General features: G+C 41.7%; 1 protein-coding gene across 2 annotated transcripts in view; it reads left to right on the top strand.

The window, feature by feature from the left end:
* C3H5orf63 (chromosome 3 C5orf63 homolog) overlaps nucleotides 1-19,280 on the top strand; it is a 57,490-nt gene that overhangs the window by 12,973 nt on the left and 25,237 nt on the right. For both annotated transcript variants that reach the window (XM_069964552.1, XM_069964553.1), the window contains exon 2: nucleotides 14,816-14,923. In XM_069964552.1, coding sequence (XP_069820653.1) covers nucleotides 14,816-14,923 — 108 coding nt within the window. The remainder of the gene's footprint in view (nucleotides 1-14,815; nucleotides 14,924-19,280) is intronic.

Below are 19,280 nucleotides of genomic sequence, written 5' to 3' on the forward strand. Positions count from 1 at the left end.
TTGGGGATCGGGCGTTACTCCTCGGCTGACTGCTGTCACAGGCCAATTATCATCTGAATGAGCCTTTCTAGCAACAATCCTGGTTTATAATCGGCCTGTGTAGAAAGCCCTTAACGGTTTGTTCACATAGGCAAAGTCTGAACAAAAAATTCCACCCCAAAGTCTGAACAGAATCTCCAACGACAATTTCTATGTGGATTTTTTAAGTGGAAGTATCCATGTGCAAACACTCAGGATAGTGACTAAGATTTTGCACCTTTGGCTTCTAATGAAAAACGGAGCCGTTTTTGGCATGAAAATTGCTATAGATTCTAAGAGGATAATTATTCAGAGGATGATCTGTCCAAACAACCTGACAAAAAGAATGCGTCATGCATTCTTTCACATGGCGCCCCCCATACCCACTTGGTGAGCATGGCACAGATCAACAAAAAGCCACAGAATTTGCAACTTTTCCCAGGTCTGCACCAAGCGCAGGCCTTGATAATCTCCCAGGTTACAAAGGGTCCAGCGGTAATGTAGTTGGACTGTTTGGCGCTTCTCCTGACCTGCATATATTACCACGTGGCGGGATAGATGAGTCGGCTTTCTGGAGCAGAAGCTGCAATGTTTTCATAAGGAGCTGGTTGTGATATGTAGCAACACATTAATTAACACGAGAAGAGAATGTTTTGCTTTCAGACAACTTGACAGATTACTTCTCCGTAGAGAATGTGTTGGAGGTATTTGTTGTAATTCCGCCATCATGTCGGCTCATTAACCATTACATTATAGACCGTTGTTTTTTATTCTTCAACTATTTTTGAAACCGGATAAAATGGGTTTTGCTGTTTATTCTGCATGGTAAAGGGGTTATCTCTTCTTCACATCATAATGGGATAACTAGCTGATTAGTTGGGGGTCTGTCCTATGGAACACCCACTTACTCAGAGAACTGGGGACAATTGTCTCCTAAATGAATGTAGTGTCATTGCATATCTGTGGGCAGGTGCTCCATATGTCCTGCAGGAAGTAGTGTATTCTTTCCAGTCTGATACAGTGCTCTCTGCTGCCACTTCTGTCCATGACAGGAACTGTCCAGATCAGTAGAGGGCTGCATCCACTTTCTTCTGCGCCTGGTTGTAGTGGTGAGGTCAGTGCTGCAGCAATCACATTTGAGAATGCAACAGCACTGGATCTGGGTAAACAGCAACTAGACCCGGGCATAGGATTGCTAACGTGAGTATTGGTTATTTATATAATTGCCTGCTGTGTAATACTGTATATTACAGATAATTCATTTGCACTCATAGTACTAAACATAAAGTAGGATCTGTAAAGAGCATAGATTACATAGTCGTTGCTTTCACTGTCCATATTGGTACTTTATTTTGGTTAATGAAACATATTAGGGTACCCTCACACATAGTTTGTGTTTTTTTTTTTTTTTTTGTAGCATTTTTTTATGCCCCCCCCCAAAAAAAAACAAAACAAAACCGCAGAACAGCACAGTTTGGTCCACAGTGGGTTAAATGAACCCCCTGGGAGCCAGGCTGTGCTCTATTCCGGGGGTACACACTAGCTCAGTGTGCCAGGCTTTGCTGAAGAACGAAGGCGTTGGGGTGAGTATCAATAGGGCCCCCTTTCTCCCCCCAACACTGCACTCAGGAGGCAATTAATCCCCTTCCTTGCTGGAATGGGTGTATTGTGACATCAGTGTGGCCCCCATGGAATTAGGTGAGGATGGCATGCATCCTCACTTAACCCTTTGTCTGCCAGACTGAACAATCTGGCCCCCAGGGGGTTTAGTGTGAATGTTATCTGCCAAGATGCTGCATACTGTAAGGTGCAGAACACCTGTCACAATGATGGGTGTTCTGCCATTTTTTTTGTTTGTTTTTCCCTTGAGTGTTTCAGACATTGGTATCCAGAGGACTACTTCGGATTCAGTGGACTACGTTGAGGACCATCCTTTTTTTTTTTTTTTTTTTTTTTTTCTACAATAAAATGGTCAAAGAGAGGTGTTCTCTTTTTTTTTTTTTTTTTTTTTTTTAATAAAAAAAAATAAAAATTGTGTTGTATTTTATTCTATTTTATCACAGACTTAGTAGTAAAAGTCTAGTGTTAACCGATATAAAATGGCTAACACTAACCCTTCCCAATATTACCCCAGTACCCACCACACGAGGGGTACTGGGAAGAGTACCAGTAGTCCTGGAGCATCAATATTGGTGCTCCTTGGCGGTAGCAGGCTGGTATTATTAGGCTGTAGATGGCCCAAAAATGTCTCTTCCCACCCTAGTACTGCTAGGCTGCTGCTGTTTGCTTTTTAAACCTGACTGGTTATGAAAATAGGGGGAACCCTATACACTTTTTTTTTCAAAATTAGAAAAGGTTCCCCCTATTTCCATAGCCAGCCAAGTTTATAAACCAAACAACAGGAGCTTAGTAGTACTAGGGTGGGAAGGGCCATTTTCTTTGGCCCTCCCCAGCCTAATAATACCATCCTAATACTGCCCAGTCCAGAAGTGCCAAATTTGCCGTTCCAGGACTACTGGTACCCGGCTCTTCCCAGTACCTGTGGTGTGGTGGGTACTGAGGTAATATTAGGGGGGGGGTGTTAGCCATTTTATACCGGCTAACACTAGGCCCCGACCATAGCGAAGTCTTTTATTAAAAAAAGAAACACCCCATGCCCCTCTTTGACCATTTTATTAGTTGGAAAAAAAAATACGCTGGTCATTGACATAGTCTACCGAATCTGATGTAATCCTCTGAAAAACACCCATCCACACTTAACAGTTTGCCAGACTTCACAATGTGGCCCCCACCCACCCCGATGCCCCTATTCTTCAGCAAAGCCTGGCACACTGAGCTACAAGTGTGCCAGGCTCTGCCTCATCAAAGATGGAGCCTGTAAATCAGCGGCTTTCCTGCAGCCACTGATTGGCTGGGATGACGATGCTCTATCGTAATTTCAGCCAATCAGCGGCTGAAGCAGTGCCAAGAAAAAAAAAATTCCATGTGTGCAAGGCAAAACTTGTACTATGTGACTAAACATCAAAAAATTGCAAAAGTTAGTAAAAGTGGGTTACGCTGTTTGATAAATTTGGTGCATTTTTATACACCAATGGTAAATTGTTGGTAAATTTTTGGCGCACAGTGTTGCATCATAGCCATGCACCGTTTCTGATAAAGACATGCTCCTTCTCTATTAGGGCCTGTGCACACTAAGCAATAGAGGTGGAATTTACTATCGGAGTCTGCACAGAGGATTCTGTTTGAAATTCTGGCTGTCCTATTGCTTCAATGAGAGGAGCCGGAAGGTCCAGGAGCTGCTGTAGCTCCTGGACCTCCTGGCTCCTCTATTATGCCATTGCACAAGCTTGCAGGGTTGCCGATCCCGATCCACCTCCTGCAGTTACAGGCATACAGGGGCTTCTGACTGGTGACTCTCTTGCTGCCCGAACTCCTCTAGATCTGACTCCCCTAACTGACTGAAATCTCCTGACAGGAGACTCTGTGCCTGCATTAAAGGAGAAGTCTGGCAAATTTTTTATTAAAGTACTGTATTGCCCCCCAAAAGTTATACAAATCACCAATATACACTTATTACGGGAAATGCTTATAAAGTGCTTTTTCCCTGCACTACTACATCAAGGCTTCACTTCCTGAATAACATGGTGATGTCATGACCCGACTCCCAGAGCTGTGTGGGCTGTGGCTGCTGGAGAGGATGGTGGCAGAGGGACACAGGGCACTGGAGGGACACTGAGCATCCCTCTGTCATCATCCTCTCCAGCAGCCACAGCTCGCACAACTCTGGGGGTCGGGTTGTGACATCACCATTTTATCCAGGAAGTGAAGCCTTGATGCAGTAGTAAGTGCAGGGAAAAAAGCTCTTTATAAGCATTTCCTGTAATAAGTATATATTGGGGATTTGTATAACTGTATAACAGTACTTTAATAAAAACTTTCGACGGTCTTCTCCTTTATACCGCATGTCCAGCAGCATCACCAAATGTCCCCCATGTGCCTCCAGCACCTCTCCAGCCATAAATGCTTTTGATATGCCGCCATCCTGTCTACATGTAATTTCTACACTATACAGCGCCCCATGCTGGACACAATAGGTATATACAGTACACAGGATTCGTGACATCACAGTTTTTTTTTTGTTTGTTTTTTTTTTAGAAAATTAAGCCTATTTGATCTACTACACTGAGGGAAATAGCACTATATGTGCATTTCCCATAATTAGTGTATACAGTGGTGCCTTGGATTACAAGCATAATTCGTTCCGGCACCGTGCTTGTAATCCAAATCAAACCAAAGCAAATTTTCCCATAAGGGACCATTTACACAGAAAGATTACACTTGCCAACAAATTTTCAAAAGTTGTTTGGTTCAGAAATAAAATTAGCCATTTCCTAATGATTTTTATGTGCTGAATTCAAATATCACAAGGAAAAATGTTAATTGGCTCTAGTTTCTATGATATGGAAGAGTTCTCATGTTACTGTTTTGTGAATTGTATAGAATACAGTATAATAGCCGACATATTCATTACTTCTGCAATCATAAGGAAGCAAGTTTACTGTTCATAAACTTTTGAAATATATTCATAGGAAACTTAGTTCTATCTGAAATCAACTACAATTTACAGGCATATCTAAGAATTTTTACTAATTAATTGTTTATTGAACTCTGGAATGTAGGTCCTTATCCAATGGCTTCTTGATGCATTTACACGTCTTTTGTATTCATACATGGGATTGTCTCTGACAACTGTCCAACAGTAATCTGCAAGCATTCATGGGTTCCATTGAGGCTAGGTTCACACTGCGTTTTTGCAATCCGTTTTTCGGATGAAAAAAAATGGATGCATTTGTGTGCATCTGTTTTGATCCATTTTTCCATTGACTTCAATTGTAAAAAAAAATCCATTTTGATCCGTTGTTTTTTTTTTTTTTTTTTTTATAATGGAAGTCAATGGAAGAACGGATGCACACAAATGCATACTTTTTTTTTTCATCCGTTTTTTGCAAAAGAAGACGGATTTCAAAAACGCAGTGTGAACCTAGCCTTACCCTGATACCTTTTTTCCATATTGGTCATTCTAACTGCGTTTACACAGAAAGATTTATCTGACAGATTTTGGAAGCCAAAGCCAGAAATGGATTTGAAAAGAGGATAGATCCCAGTCTTTCCTTTATGACCTGATCCTTGTTTATAGTCTGTTCCTGGTTTTGGCTTCAATGATCTGTCAGATAAATCTGTCTGTGTAAACGCAGCATTAGATGATGCAATATACCAGTTGATGATACAATACTGATGATGCAAACTTTTCCCAGTATTGTATCACAGGCTGTGAGAAATATAGAAAGTATGTCCATATCTTGAAAATTAGAGCCAATTTCAAAATTTGAACATCATTTTCGATTTCAGCAACCCAAAATTTGTTAAGATCAACTGTTTTCATGACGGAACCTTTTTGGCCGTTGACCAGTGAATTATCTGACATTATCTGCCAAAGATTTGAAGCCAAAAATCAGGAATGGATTTGAAAAGAGGAAAAATCTCAGGCTTTCCTTTATGACCTGATCTCTGTTTATAGTCCGTTTCTGACTTGGCTATAAATCTTTGGCAGATAATCTGTCAGATAATCTTTCAGTGTAAATGGACCCCTATGGTGCGTTTACACAGAAAGATTTATCTGACAGATTTTTTAAGCCAAAACCAGGAACAGACTATAAACAGAGAACAGGTCATAAAGGAAAGACTGAGATTTCTTCTCTTCTCAAATCCATTCCTGTGCTGTGTAAACGCACCATTAGAAATCACTGATATGCAGACAATTGGTTCCACACCCCAAAAATAATTTATTCTGAATAACATGAAAAACAGCTGAATATGTGATATTATAAGCTACTGTACAGTATAGTGTCAACACAGGGAGTATAATGTATAGTAAGTGCATCAACCTGAAAAAACAGCAGTAGTTTGTAGATACAGGATGGAGCTGCAGATCCCTATAATGCAGTAGTGTAGTATAACAGGCTAGAATAGAGAAACAGGGCTGCTGTCAGGTCTGTGTGGTCACATGACAGCAATGGAGAAGGGGTGTGTTTTCAGCATGGACCAATCGGGAAGTGAGAATCACAGAGCTGTGCAGGAGGACAGTGTAGGTGCAGGCACATTATAGCAGTGATGTGTATAGCCGAGTGTGAGTGCAGGCGCATTATAGCAGGAATAGAGAGGATGGGAAACACAAGGGCTGACAGATGTGCCATGATTTAGAAGGTAAGGGAGACTTCCTGGGTCAGGTTACAGTGCTGTAAACCACGCTGTACAGGCCATGCCCCTCCCCCACTCCCCTCCTACCCAGTACAGGGAGCTCTTAAACTGAAGCAATGCTCTTACAATGCAACGCAAGGTATAATTTTGAAAAACTGTGAGCTCTTCTTGCAAAACACTCTCAATCCAAGTTACTCTTAAACCAAGGTACCACTGTATTAGGATTTTGTCTAACTTTGTCTGTGTAATAACAATATTAAAAATTATATTTTGGCATAAGTTGTCCTTTAAGCCAGATCCATTTGTTAATAGTTTAAGGGTCCATTTACACAGAGAGATTATGACAGGTTATCTGCCAAAGAATTGAAGCCAAAGCCAGAAACAGACTATAAACAGAGATCAGGTCATAAAGAAAAGCCTGAGATTTCTCCTCTTTTCAAATCTATTCCTGGCTTTGGCTTTGAGTGTCTAAAATACATAATAAATGTGATACCAGGTAAGTACAGTATGAAATGTATTGCATATAGAATGCTGACATTTCACAGTTCCTAATCATAGTTCTTATCACTGTGTTTCAACCCTATGGGTGGGTTAACACTACGGAATTCTCGCGGATAAAGTCTGCTGTTCGCGCGCATGGCCGCCTGCCTTTTTGCCGGGTCCATAGACACCATTCTATGGGCCGGCGAATTCCGTTATCCGCCAAAAGAAGTGACATGTCTTCTTTCAGCGGATAGCGGAATACGCCGGCCCATAGAATGATGTCTATGGAGCCGGCGGAAAGGCGCTCGGACAGACAGCGGAATTCCGCGGATATTATCCGCAAGAATTCCTCAGTATGAACCCACCCTACTTAGGCTGGGTTCACACTATGTATATTTCAGGCTGTATTTGGTCCTCATGTAAGGTCCTCATAGCAACCAAAACCAGGAGTGGATTGAAAACCCAGAAAGGATCTGTTCACACAATGTTGAAATTGAGTGGATGGCCGCCATATAACGGTAAATAACTTCCATTATTTCAATATAACAGCCGTTGTTTTAAAATAACAGCAAATATTTGCCATTAAATGACGGCCATCCACTCAATTACAACATTATGTGAACATAGCCTTTCTGTGTTTTCAATCCACTCCTTGTTTTGGTTGCTATACAGCCTCAAACATACAGCCTCAAATATACGTAGTGTGAACCCAGCCTTAGTCTGTAAGCTTGTGGAAGAGTTGCCTGAAACTGCAGGTGCTGTATTCCATGTGCTGAAAAATGCTTCCACTACCTGGATATGTGAAGCTAGCCTTCCGCATTAAGCAGTGTATGAAGGCGGGTTGGTGCTAGACCCCAGTAGGTGCTTGCTCCGGGCACTCAGGTGTTAAGGTGAGCCTGCAGCTCCCACTTTGTTACTAATTAGCCCCAAACTTGAAGGTTAGAGCCATGAGCTGAAATGTCTCTCAGAGCTGAACACCAATCTGCTCGTCGGAACGCTACATGAATCAATGCCTTTATCTTTAATAAGCACTGTGCTTATGTAGTCTAACATTCTGCCTTTTCCTCCTTTAGCCTAACAAAGCAGCGGCTTTAAGAACATTAAAAGCCTATTCGTCTGAAAGCTCTCTCTTTGGGCTGATTTTAATGCTGCTCGAGCTGAAAAACCATATGCTGTACCACCTATTGTTCATGTCTAGCTTTTGCTTTCTTTGTCACCTAATGAGGGGGTGCAGAGGTATTATCATAGTGTTTTTAAAACACTCCAAAAGAAAGCAATATGCAAAATGTGCAATTCCTGTTGTAATGAAATCACATTAGAGTCTTAGAATTGTTTTCTTCAGACAGTTGAAGGGAAAATGGAAAGCTAAATAAAGTTCTTTCTTTTATGAGCTTTGGAGCTGGCATTTCTACAGAGAACTTCTAGAATATTTAAATCTTTCTTTTTTGAGCTTTCAGTATAAATCTGTTAGTCAGGACGATGGTTTATTACATTGAGAGAGGATTCACTATCCTAAACTCAATCTTAAGAAACATTTTTGGAGCTTTTATTAGGATAATAATTATGAATCATTTTAAATATTTTGCAAAGAAACTTCCAAAAAAAACCCAGAACTATATACATTTTTTTTTAGGGAAGTATCCAGCGCATGCACTGTCTAGTGCCCTGGAGTTAACAATGTCTACCAGTTTATGATATATGATCAACAGGGTATAAGACTGGTAAAATGCAAGGATGTGTTACTGTGTTGCATCACTGATCCCCAGGAAATCTTATTTCTGCGCGGGGAATCCCGGTGAAGCATTAACAGAGCATGCCACCAGCCGGGGCGCTTCCACTATGGACATTTAGTACCTGGAAGTGAAGTTGTGAAAGCCAGCTATCATATTACTAGGAACACTTTCTAGCTACACGCATCTCCGAAGTTGGAAGTTGATCACCCCAACACAGTGAGCAGGTACTGAGCTTATATTTCAAGCCTACTGCAAAAACCTTGTAAAATCAAGCTAGGGTCCATTTTTGGGGTAGGGCTTGTTTTTGGAGAAACATCGTTGTTATACCCTATCGTATGAATACTGTGGATAGGCCATAATTACTCCAGATGGAATACCCACACACATTGGATAGAAGTAGGTTGATCAACTGATGAATGATTAATGAGCAATTGTTTTGTAGACACAGCTATTCATGTATTAATTAGAGATGAGCGAATTTGCCGAAGTTCAGGTTTGTATGAACCTGAACTATCGGCTTCTGAATCCCGCTGTCTGCAGCCTCCGTGAACAGGGTGGATACAGCCTTACGGACCGCCCAGGAAACTGGGATACAGACATTGGCATAGGCTGTATCCCAGTTTTCCAGGTGGTCCTTACGCTGTATCCACCCTGTTTACGGAGGCTGCAGACAGCGGGAATCAGAAGCCGATAGTTCAGGTTCATACGAACCCGAACTTCAGCAAATTCGCTCATCTCTAGTATTAATAGCTGTAGGAAAATTTTCGGGCCTCCATCAAGTAAGAGTTTTTCATGGCACACACATTTACAGGGCATTCACACATCAGCAGAAAACTGTCTGTGGTGCCACTGTGTCAGTACACTAGCGCAAACTTTTAAACAGTTTTGGAGCTCCCGACATCATAATTAGTTGTGACGCTGAGGTTTCCAAGGTCTGGTCTGCAGAACACTGTCCGTACATGACAGTATTCTGCGGATGTGTGAATGTCCCCTAAATGAATGTATTAGACGCAAAAAATAAAGTACATGGTGCCTTACTATAATCGTTTGTCTGTTCCCTTTTTCAGGCTCAAATAAAAAGATTGGCTTTCAGCTAAGCACTTATTGCCTGACCAAATGATCTCTTGAATGTATTTTCTCTATCTTTTTCTTTAATTCTCTTTTTATTAAAGTTTTATGATTAACAAGATAAAACAGACATTAGATCGATAGTACAGCAGTAAAGGAATAAAGTGCATGATGTCCAGCTAATAAAAAGAAATTGTAGAAAAACAAAACAAGAAAAAAATCCTTTACCAAGTCAAGTTCTTTTCTACAGAAAAAACTTTTTGTTTGATATACAGTACAGTACAACAGAACAAAGCAGTGATTCTTTACAGGTGTTTTGTGTACAGCAGTGCCCCGGCCACCCATTGTACTGCCCTCTGCCATGCGAATGGCCAGTGAAGAGGCCTTAGCCCTCTGGGATCAGTGCAGATTCTAGTGATTGGACTCATACCCACCATAAAGTGATGGCATATTGATTTTAATTTTTAAAGGATACCTGTCACCCCCCGTGCCGGGGTGACAGGCTCCCGACCCCCTGGTAGAGCGCCCTATACTTACCTAATCACGCCGGGTCCCGCTTCCTGATGCGGTCGGGTCACGGAGATTTCAGCTCCCGAAGCCCGGCACGCGCGCGGTCACAGGAGAGTCTGATGCCCATAGAGAATGACGGAGCATCGGACTCCCCATTCATTCTCTATGAGCGTCGGACTCTCCTGTGTGCGCGCGCGTCGGGCTTCGGGAGCTGAAATCTCCGTGACCGGACCGCATCAGGAAGTGGGACCTGGCGCGATTAGGTGAGTATAGGGGGATCTAGCAGGGGGTCAGGAGCCTGTCACCCTGGCACGGGGGGTGACAGGTCCTCTTTAAGATGGGAATATACTGTGTATAAACTCAAGTATTATAGCGATATACTGTATACAGTATGTTATTTATACAGCGTATTAAAGTGTCACTGTTTGTAAAAACTTTTGACATGTCATAGAGATATGTCAAAAGTTTTGATCAGTCCAGGTCTGAGTGTTTAGACCCGTACCGATTTGGAGAACGACCTGTCCGCACTTAACATGGTCTTCTCCCGACTCGTTCTTCTCATCGATACAGGTCGGAACATTCAGACCCGGACTGATCAAAACTTTTGACATGTCTCTATGACATGTCAAAAGTTTTTACAAAAAACAGTGACTTTAAAGGAAACTAATCAGTATAATTGTGCTGATATGGTTCCCACTTGCACAGTATAGATCTACTATACATCTCCCCGAGGATACTAGCCACGTTTGCAGCGGTAGCTTTACATGGGGGGAAAAAGTAGTTTTATTCCAGCGTGCAAGGCTGGGAGAGGGACGGCAACTAGTCATCTGGACGGGGAGCGGCCCATGACTAGTCACAGCTCTCTGCCAGTGTGCAGTGCAGGAATGATTGACAGCCACAGAAGCCATTAATGGGTCTATCTGCCTGTCAATCATCCCTACACTGTGCTCTGACAGGCAAAGAGCCATGACTACCAATCGTGCTGATTGGTTCTCTTATACGATATACGAAGTATACGATAGTCAGCGTTTGCTATACTTGCTGTATATTTACTGAACATAGTTGGGGTATCTTTTTTGATGGAAGACAGAGGCTTTCAGTATTTTTCTCATTGGTTATGGGTATAAAATGCGGCATAAAAGCCCACTCTATTATTTTTTCTTTGATTTCATCCCCAGTCAGAAATTTGCTACTGGGCTTTCTGAACATCCACTGTAATGTATTCTAGTCATTTTACATGGGGCATATCAAAAGCTGGCTATGCGTTTCACTCTAAATTTATGAAGTGGTAGATAGGAAATGACAGCGGCTGTGTTGTGCTTGGCCAGTAAGAGAAACCAGTTTCTTCTACCAGCTCGCCTGCTGAGAAGTCTGCCTAAAGATAGACAATAATACTAAACACTTAGAAAATCAGAAGAAAGGCTAACATTGACATCATTTTAAGGTATAGATCAGGTGACTTGCCACATATTGGTAAATCTTTTTTAGAATATAATTTGTTATTACTAATGTAATAATTTTTCTACAAGCTGCATTAGGTTCTAGGATCAGTTAATAATAGTAATAGGATACATACAGTATCAGTATCTTACAGCATTTTACTGTCCATAATATTGCCCAGCTCCTCGATTGAGTTTAGATACCTGTAAGGCCCCGATGCTGTATTCATAATATAGACCCTAAAATGCAGTCGGCCGAAATCTGCCCTAAAGGGGTAATTACAGCCTTAGGCTATGTTCACACTGCGTATGATTCCGTCTGTAGTGCGAACAGCGAATACACGCACGTAGTTTTGAGGTTGATGCGTTTGCTTGAAAGAATACGATATACGCCCGCACAGTGCACACTACGTATGAGCTCATGTTGAAACTCACGGCCGTGGATTTCTATGCGGTCCCGTACAAAGTACTTATTTCAGCCAAATTGAACTTGATTTTTCGATCCAAAAGGTTCTGTGTGGTTTACGGGGCTGGGTGAAGATTTCCAAGTAAATGACCTGCCTCAGATCGCTTCGAAACAAGCTAGGGAAGCATAACTGTACTACGGGCGTATGTTCGCGGTTCGTACGCATCCGGCCGCATGTTTATTTTTCCCACGCCCGTAGTTTCAGTCGCACATGTACGACGGCGTACGATCTATGGATGGAATCATACGCAGTGTGAACATAGCCTTAGGCTATGTTCGCACACAGTATTTTTGCTTAGTTTTTTTGGACAGTATTTTGCAACCAAAGCCAGGAGTGAATTGAAAACACAGAAAGGCTGTGTTCACACACTGTTGAAATTGAGTGGATGGTTGTCAGTAAAACGAGAAGTCTGGCAAAAAAATTTATTTAAGTATTGTATTGTCCCCCAAAAGTTATACTAATCACCTATATACACTTATTATGGGAAATGCACATAAAGTGCTTTTTCCCTGCACTTACTACTGCATGAAGGCTTCACTTCCTGGATAAAATGGTGATGTCACGACCCGACTCCCAGAGCTGTGCGGGCTGTGGCTGCTGGAGAGGATGATGGCAGAGGGACACAGGGCACTGAAGGAACACTGAGCATCCCTCTGCCATCATCCTCTCCAGCAGCCACAGCCCGCACAGCTCTGGGAGTCGCGTTGTGACATCACCATTTTATCCAGGAAGTGAAGCCTTGATACAATAGTAAGTGCAGGGAAAAAAGCACTTTATAAGTATTTCCCGTAATAAGTGTATATTGGTAATTTGTATAACTTTTGGTGGCCAATACAATACTTCAATAAAAAATTTTCGCCGGACTTCTCCTTTAATGGCAAATAATTGACGTTATTTTAAAACAAAGGCCGTTGTTTTAAAATAACGACCATTATTTGCCATCAAATTGCGGCCATCCACTCAATTTCAACATTGGTTGCAAAATTATACTAAGCAAAAATACTGTGTGAACATAGCAAAGGTTGCATTTTCGCTACCTTTCTCTGTTTGCATAGAACCGCAGCATAACACAATCCTTGATTCGCCTTTACATAATGCTTAGTTTAATTCTCACTGAGTTTTGTAAGCACAATAATAAAAATTTGAATTTTGATTGTGTTCTTTGCAATGTGATTAGAATTACCAGTGTAATCAGATTGTTTATGTCAAGAAATACTGCCACAAAATGAATATAATTCTGGGATTTTACCAGGGCTGTGGAGTTGGAGCTAGTTTTGGCTGGAGTTGGGAAAAATTTTATAATTGAGTTTGCATATGAATTTTATAAATGTTCCTCATTAATATATTTTGTTTTATCAATCTAAGGCATTTATTAAAAAAACAGCAAAGCCCTTTCTCCCATACTTTTAGTTATACAGGGTGAAGCAGTTCCTCCATATATCAGTAATAAAGCACTGGCCCTATTAGATAGGGATGATCAGGGAAAAGTTGGCGATTATTATTTGTTAGTTTGTTTCTGAAGAGTCCATTGTGTGGGGGGAGATCTGTGCTTTTCTCTTACTAGATTCTGGATGATTATGAGCAGAAGTGTAATAGAATGATTTATGTAATATAGAGAAGGAGGAGGAGAACCCATAAGTAGTATAGCAGTAGCCTCTATCCTTAATGTGGTGTTTTCTCTCTGGGAATAGATTATGTATTTTTCTTCATTGTGCTATGGCTGCAGTAGGATGCGTGTGTGTGTGAGTGCTATGGCTGCAGCAGGCTGTGTGTGTGTGAGCTATGGCTGCAGCAGGCTGTGTGTATGTGTGATATGTCTGCAGCAGGCTGTGTGTGTGTTTAAGAAAGAAGAGAGAGAGAGAGAGAGAGAGAAAGGGGCAGAAATGATAGGGATATTCTGTGCAACAGTGAAAAATCCAGGGGGGGCGGAGGGTGGTGGTGGTGATATAATAAAGAACTCCTATTTACCCATCCTCATGCCCCTTCAGTGCAGCATCACAGCTCATGATTCTCCGACGGGCTCCTGATTCTGTGATGTCATGGCCCTACACAGAAATGCCCTCTCAGCCAATCAGTGACTGAGGTGGGGCACAGCTGAAGTCACTGACTGGCTGGGCAGGTAGTTCCTTTGGGGCCATTATTATTTAGGAGCGCAGATGCTGACAGAGAGCTGATAAATCTGGGCCTTTGGCGGACCTCTTTGTTACAGGTATCTGGCATTGTTAGCAATTTTTCTTTCTGTATGGTGAGTAATTGGAGAAAGCTAGAAAAGAGACTGCATAGAGGCTATACGAGAGTTTATTGCAAGTATTAAAACGCTCTATATTGTCCTCCATGCTGCTGCTGCTTAGGCTGTATTTAGAGACACAGAAGAGCAGGATACCCTTTTTATTGTGTGCAGTATATGGGAGACTTCTGAGAGGCTAGGCTTCACCCACTAGCTCAGCTGAAGCGTGCAGAATGGAAATATAGTAGAAAATGCCATATGAAAATCATGTAATAGTCAGGATTATTGCCGCCGTCTTGTACACACTTGAAACCTTGCACCCTATTCAGGTTACATTTTAAGCCACATGTCTTCCCGTACATGCACAACCTGTCAAAAAAGATGCACACAAATATCCAATTGTGTTGCTTAAAGACTCATTCACCTAAGTGGTCAAATGTCAATTTGTGGCTGTTTGGTCCATTGCCGACATACAGTGAGATATGGCAGAACAGGTGATGTGAAAATGGAACCTTACCCTGAAAAGTTATCTGAAACAACAGGTTTTAAATAACTGCATTGTTATTTTTGTCAGTTTTAAATGTTTCTTTTCTTTTCTTACTATCCTTCTAGATGTTCCAGTTAAGATATTTGCACAGAGTAAAACATTTAGCATTTCAAGCAACAAAAAGGCATTTCACAGCCCAGAAGGAGAAGCCAGTGCTCACTCTCTTTACAAAGGTATGTGCATGTGTGTTTAGTGGGGCCATCATATCTGTTTTTATCATGTTTTCAAAATGTACAGTATATCAGCAAATGAAAAATAAAGATAGAAACTAGGTAAAAATAAACATATGCCCGAAACTGCTAAAGTGTTACTGTCACTTCTCTAGCCAATAACAACACAGCAGAACACATCACATACTCATCTCTGCTGTGCCATGACCTAGTGTTGTGAAAGCGCAGGGCTGATGGGTTACTCAGTACACTACTATAGATGGCATGTGGAGGGAGAAGGGTTACTGATGCACTGGGTTTTTGCTAAGTGCATTGTGAGGAAACATGCTGTGCTGGGGATGATTTAATCTGATCTGCCTTGGCCACACCTCTTTGACACTTCATTGCAACATAAGGCTGGGTTCACACTATGTATATTTGAGGCTGTATTTGTGAGGCTGTATAGCAACCAAAACCAGGAGTGGATTGAAAACACAGAAAGGCTCTGTTCACATAATGTTGTAATTGAGTGGATGGCCGCCATTTAATGGCAAATATTTGCTGTTATTTTAAAACAACGGCTGTGGTATTGAAATAATGGCCGTTATTTACTGTTATATGGCGGCCATCCACTCAATTTCAACATTGTGTGAACAGATCCTTTCTGTGTTTTTAATCCACTCCTGGTTTTGGTTGCTATGAGGACCTGACATGAGGACCAAATACAGCCTCAAATATACATAGTGTGAACCCAGCCAAAAACTGTATTTTTTAGCAGATTGCAGTCACAGACAGCTAAATGAATGGTAATATATATCCTTTCCCTAGGAACTATGTTACATTACCAGCCTTTTGGTACTGTTTAGAGGGGAGAAATGTGAGTATTTATGACCTCAACCATAAAACAATGTGAAGGTACAAGCTTTCAGTGACTTTTTAAAAGATTTTTAGGAGACAGCTTTTTTTTTTTAGGAATCAAGAGTTACACTGATATTTTGTCAGCTTAATTATGTGGTTTCTTTTGCCATTTGTATGATATACAGAAATAGACTATATTTCTTTGGAATGGATACAATTCTTGTTTCTTCTCAAGTTTTAAAAACATTAACTTTTGAAGGTTATAACCATTTCTTGTAATAGTAACATTAGAAGCAATGACCCATTCCTGTGTTTTCAGGGGCTTCCAATGTACAACATGTGTGATAGATTATAGCCTATAAATAACAGGTGAGTGCTAATTCAGAACCCATTTTTCTTTTTTTGAAGGGATACCTGGGTCAGCTGTTTTTTTCCCTTAAGGTACACAGTTTTATACCTTTTTTTTTTTTTTTTTTTATACCTTGATATACTCCTGCCAGGAACCCCCCCCCCCCTATTTTTTTCGCCATACACAATTGCCGGGGAGAGGGTGGATGAAAACAACTGTCTCCGGGGCCTCTTGTTGGTCTGAGACGGGGAACAAGTTGGGGCTTGAGATGTTACTTTTCAGACCTGCTCAGCCATTTAGCAGCAGAGGCGGGATACCACTACAGCCGCTGAATGGCTGTAAGGGCCTGCCAAGCTCTCAAGCTCCATCTCAGACCAAGAAGCGCCCAGGGACCGGAGCAGCTAGAGGAAGGCAGCAGTGCTTGAGCCGGAGTCGTAAGTAGATGTAATTGTTTTCATCCACCCCCTCCCTGACTGGATGAACTACCTCTTTAACCAAAGTAATCCTAAGGTTCCAGGGCTTATGTGGCTGTGCATCCTTGGCCAGAAACATAGTGGTCTAGGGAATTTCCTGTGTCAAGAATCAGGAGACCAGGAGAATGAAAGTGTAGCTTTATTATTGCCAGCATTTCAAACCATCTTTTGACTAAACTCCCCTTCCACCCCACCAGCCATATTACTTAACCCTATGAGGGCACCTTGCTGGAGAACCCAATACGTATGTGGCTACAATCTCTAAATGCTGGAACATTGGGGCAGGTTTATCAAAGCTATCTTTATAGCCAACAACACAGCTTTCATTTTTAAAGAAAAGAATATGAAATGAAATCTCCACTGTAATCAGTTGTTATGGACAAAAAGTTTTTGTTTTAGACAATATCCTGAATATTGCCCATTATGTCTCAGTGTGGGAACTAGCCATGCATCAGATTCTCTGGCAAAGAGCAAAAAGGTCCACTTTAGGACCTCAGTTATGAGTTTCAAAACGTGGGACTAGCCAGATATCCCTCCAGGAAAGGACCCAGCAAAGGGATGGCTCCTGTAGGGAGACCACTAAACGACCATATTAAGTGTCCCCTCCAGTCAATATCCAATTCAATTACAAGTCTGATGATATTAGCTGGGAAATACCAAAGCCAGGATCCATCCACAGACAGCTGTTTCTCTGGCAAAGTGTAGTGACATGGTTATGTGACATAGCTGGAGGGGCGGTGATAGATAAACTTCTCAACATGAGTAATAGTGGGTAGCAGTGAGAGCATGCCGATGGTTACTGGTCAAGGAACCACAACCACAAATGTCATTGAAAGCTTAGATTTCTTGTGTAAGGGTATAAACCCACACATCGTATATGCAGCGTATTTACTGCTGCGATACGCAGCAAACTCGCAGCAAACTCGCAGCAGATTAGATCTAAATAACTGAACACAGCATCAAATCTGTACCAACAAATCTGCTGCGTATTTGTTGCGTATCTGCTGCATATACGGCGTGTGGGTTTATACCCTAAAGGTATATTACAAACTATTTAACTTCAGGATATCTACTTTTTTACAAATATTGTTTGCTGGAATACCCTTTTAACTATAATAGATATAATTTGGGGTGTAAAAGTAAGGGTCAGTCATGCTCCATGTAAGACACAAAGAATACTATTATTGTTGTTCACTTTAAAGGGGTTATCCAGTGCTACAAAAACATGGCCACTTTCTTAAAGAGACAGCCCCACTCTTGTCTCCAGCTTTGGTGGGGTTTTGCTGCTCAGTTCCATTAAAGTGAATGGAGCTTAATTGCAAATCACACCTGAACTGGAGACAAGAGTCGTGTTGTCTCTGAAAGAGCAGTAACCAGGCCCGGCCTCTACATATAGACCTGAACCAACTGCCTCCTTCCCATTCACAGTGTAGATCAGACCATAGCAGTACTGCAGGGCAGCTGATAGGCAGACATGCCAGGTGTTGGCACTCTGACACACAGCTATTGGTGATAAGTCACCAATCAATTTGCCTAGAAAACCCCTTTTTGTCTGAAATTACAAATTTGTGTAACCTTTTTGTTGCTTATTTTGTACAAATGTTGTACTGTAAGTATCCATATTCCTGTAAAAAATAACTCAAGAACATAAGGACACAGTGGGAGATTAGTTGGGGGAGCAACATGAGAAAATTACTTTACTGAAAGAGTAGTAGATGCTTGGAGCAAACTTCCAGCAGATGTGGTAGGTAAATCTACAATAACAGAATTTAAACATGCCTGAGATAAACATGTTCATTCTTTGAGTGGAAAGCAGATGTGCAAGAGAAATCCCATTGAAGCAATAGGACAGGCAGAACGACAAGCAGAATCCGCTGTGCGGACTCCACTTGCAAATTCCGCCTTTTTTACTCAGTGTGCGAGGGCCCTATGACAATAAGAAGATAGATACTGAAAGGTCACACTAGATAGACCAAGTGGTCTTTTTCTGCAACAATCTTCTATGTTTCTAAGTATCCATATTACAAATTAAACCGACCCTTCAGTTGTCCAGAAATGTTTCACATTAAACAGTGAAATATTGTAAAGTAAAAAAAAAAAAGAAACCTGTAGCTCCCCTCCGTTTCCATCTTCTCTTTTCATTTAGATAAAACGATGATCAGTGCTGGACTATCCGAGAGCTGAGAATCTTGTCTTAAGACTACAAAAATATACTGTTCATAGAGCAGTCTGATAAGCAGACAAGCATTTTACCTACATCAAGAGGGGATATGGAATCAAAGGAATTAAAGGACAACTCTTCTTCCTCCTCGGCGTCTTCATAGAAAGTGAATGGGAGAGAAAAGGCTGCTGACGCACATGCGTACCAGCAGCCTTTTCATTGGCTGGAGCGCATCACATGGCTTCCAGCTTGCTTAGCCCTGATTGTGATGCGCTCCAGCCAATGAAAAAGCTGCCGGTGTGCAAGCGCACTGGCAGCCTTATCTCTCCCATGGACCCGTAAGTGAGAGACATTGCTGGACCGCGGACGGAGGTGACGGAGCGGCGGGCGAATCGAGTGGCGATAATCACCGGAGGGATGGTGAGTATGGTGTCTGTGTGTTTTTTTTTGGGGTCCCATGGGAGTTGTCCTTTAAGGCATAAGGGTACAAACCCACACACCGTATAAACAGCAGATATGCAACAAATACGCAGCAGATTT

This window comes from Dendropsophus ebraccatus, chromosome 3, assembly GCF_027789765.1.
Source record: "Dendropsophus ebraccatus isolate aDenEbr1 chromosome 3, aDenEbr1.pat, whole genome shotgun sequence".
NCBI lineage: Eukaryota > Metazoa > Chordata > Amphibia > Anura > Hylidae > Dendropsophus > Dendropsophus ebraccatus.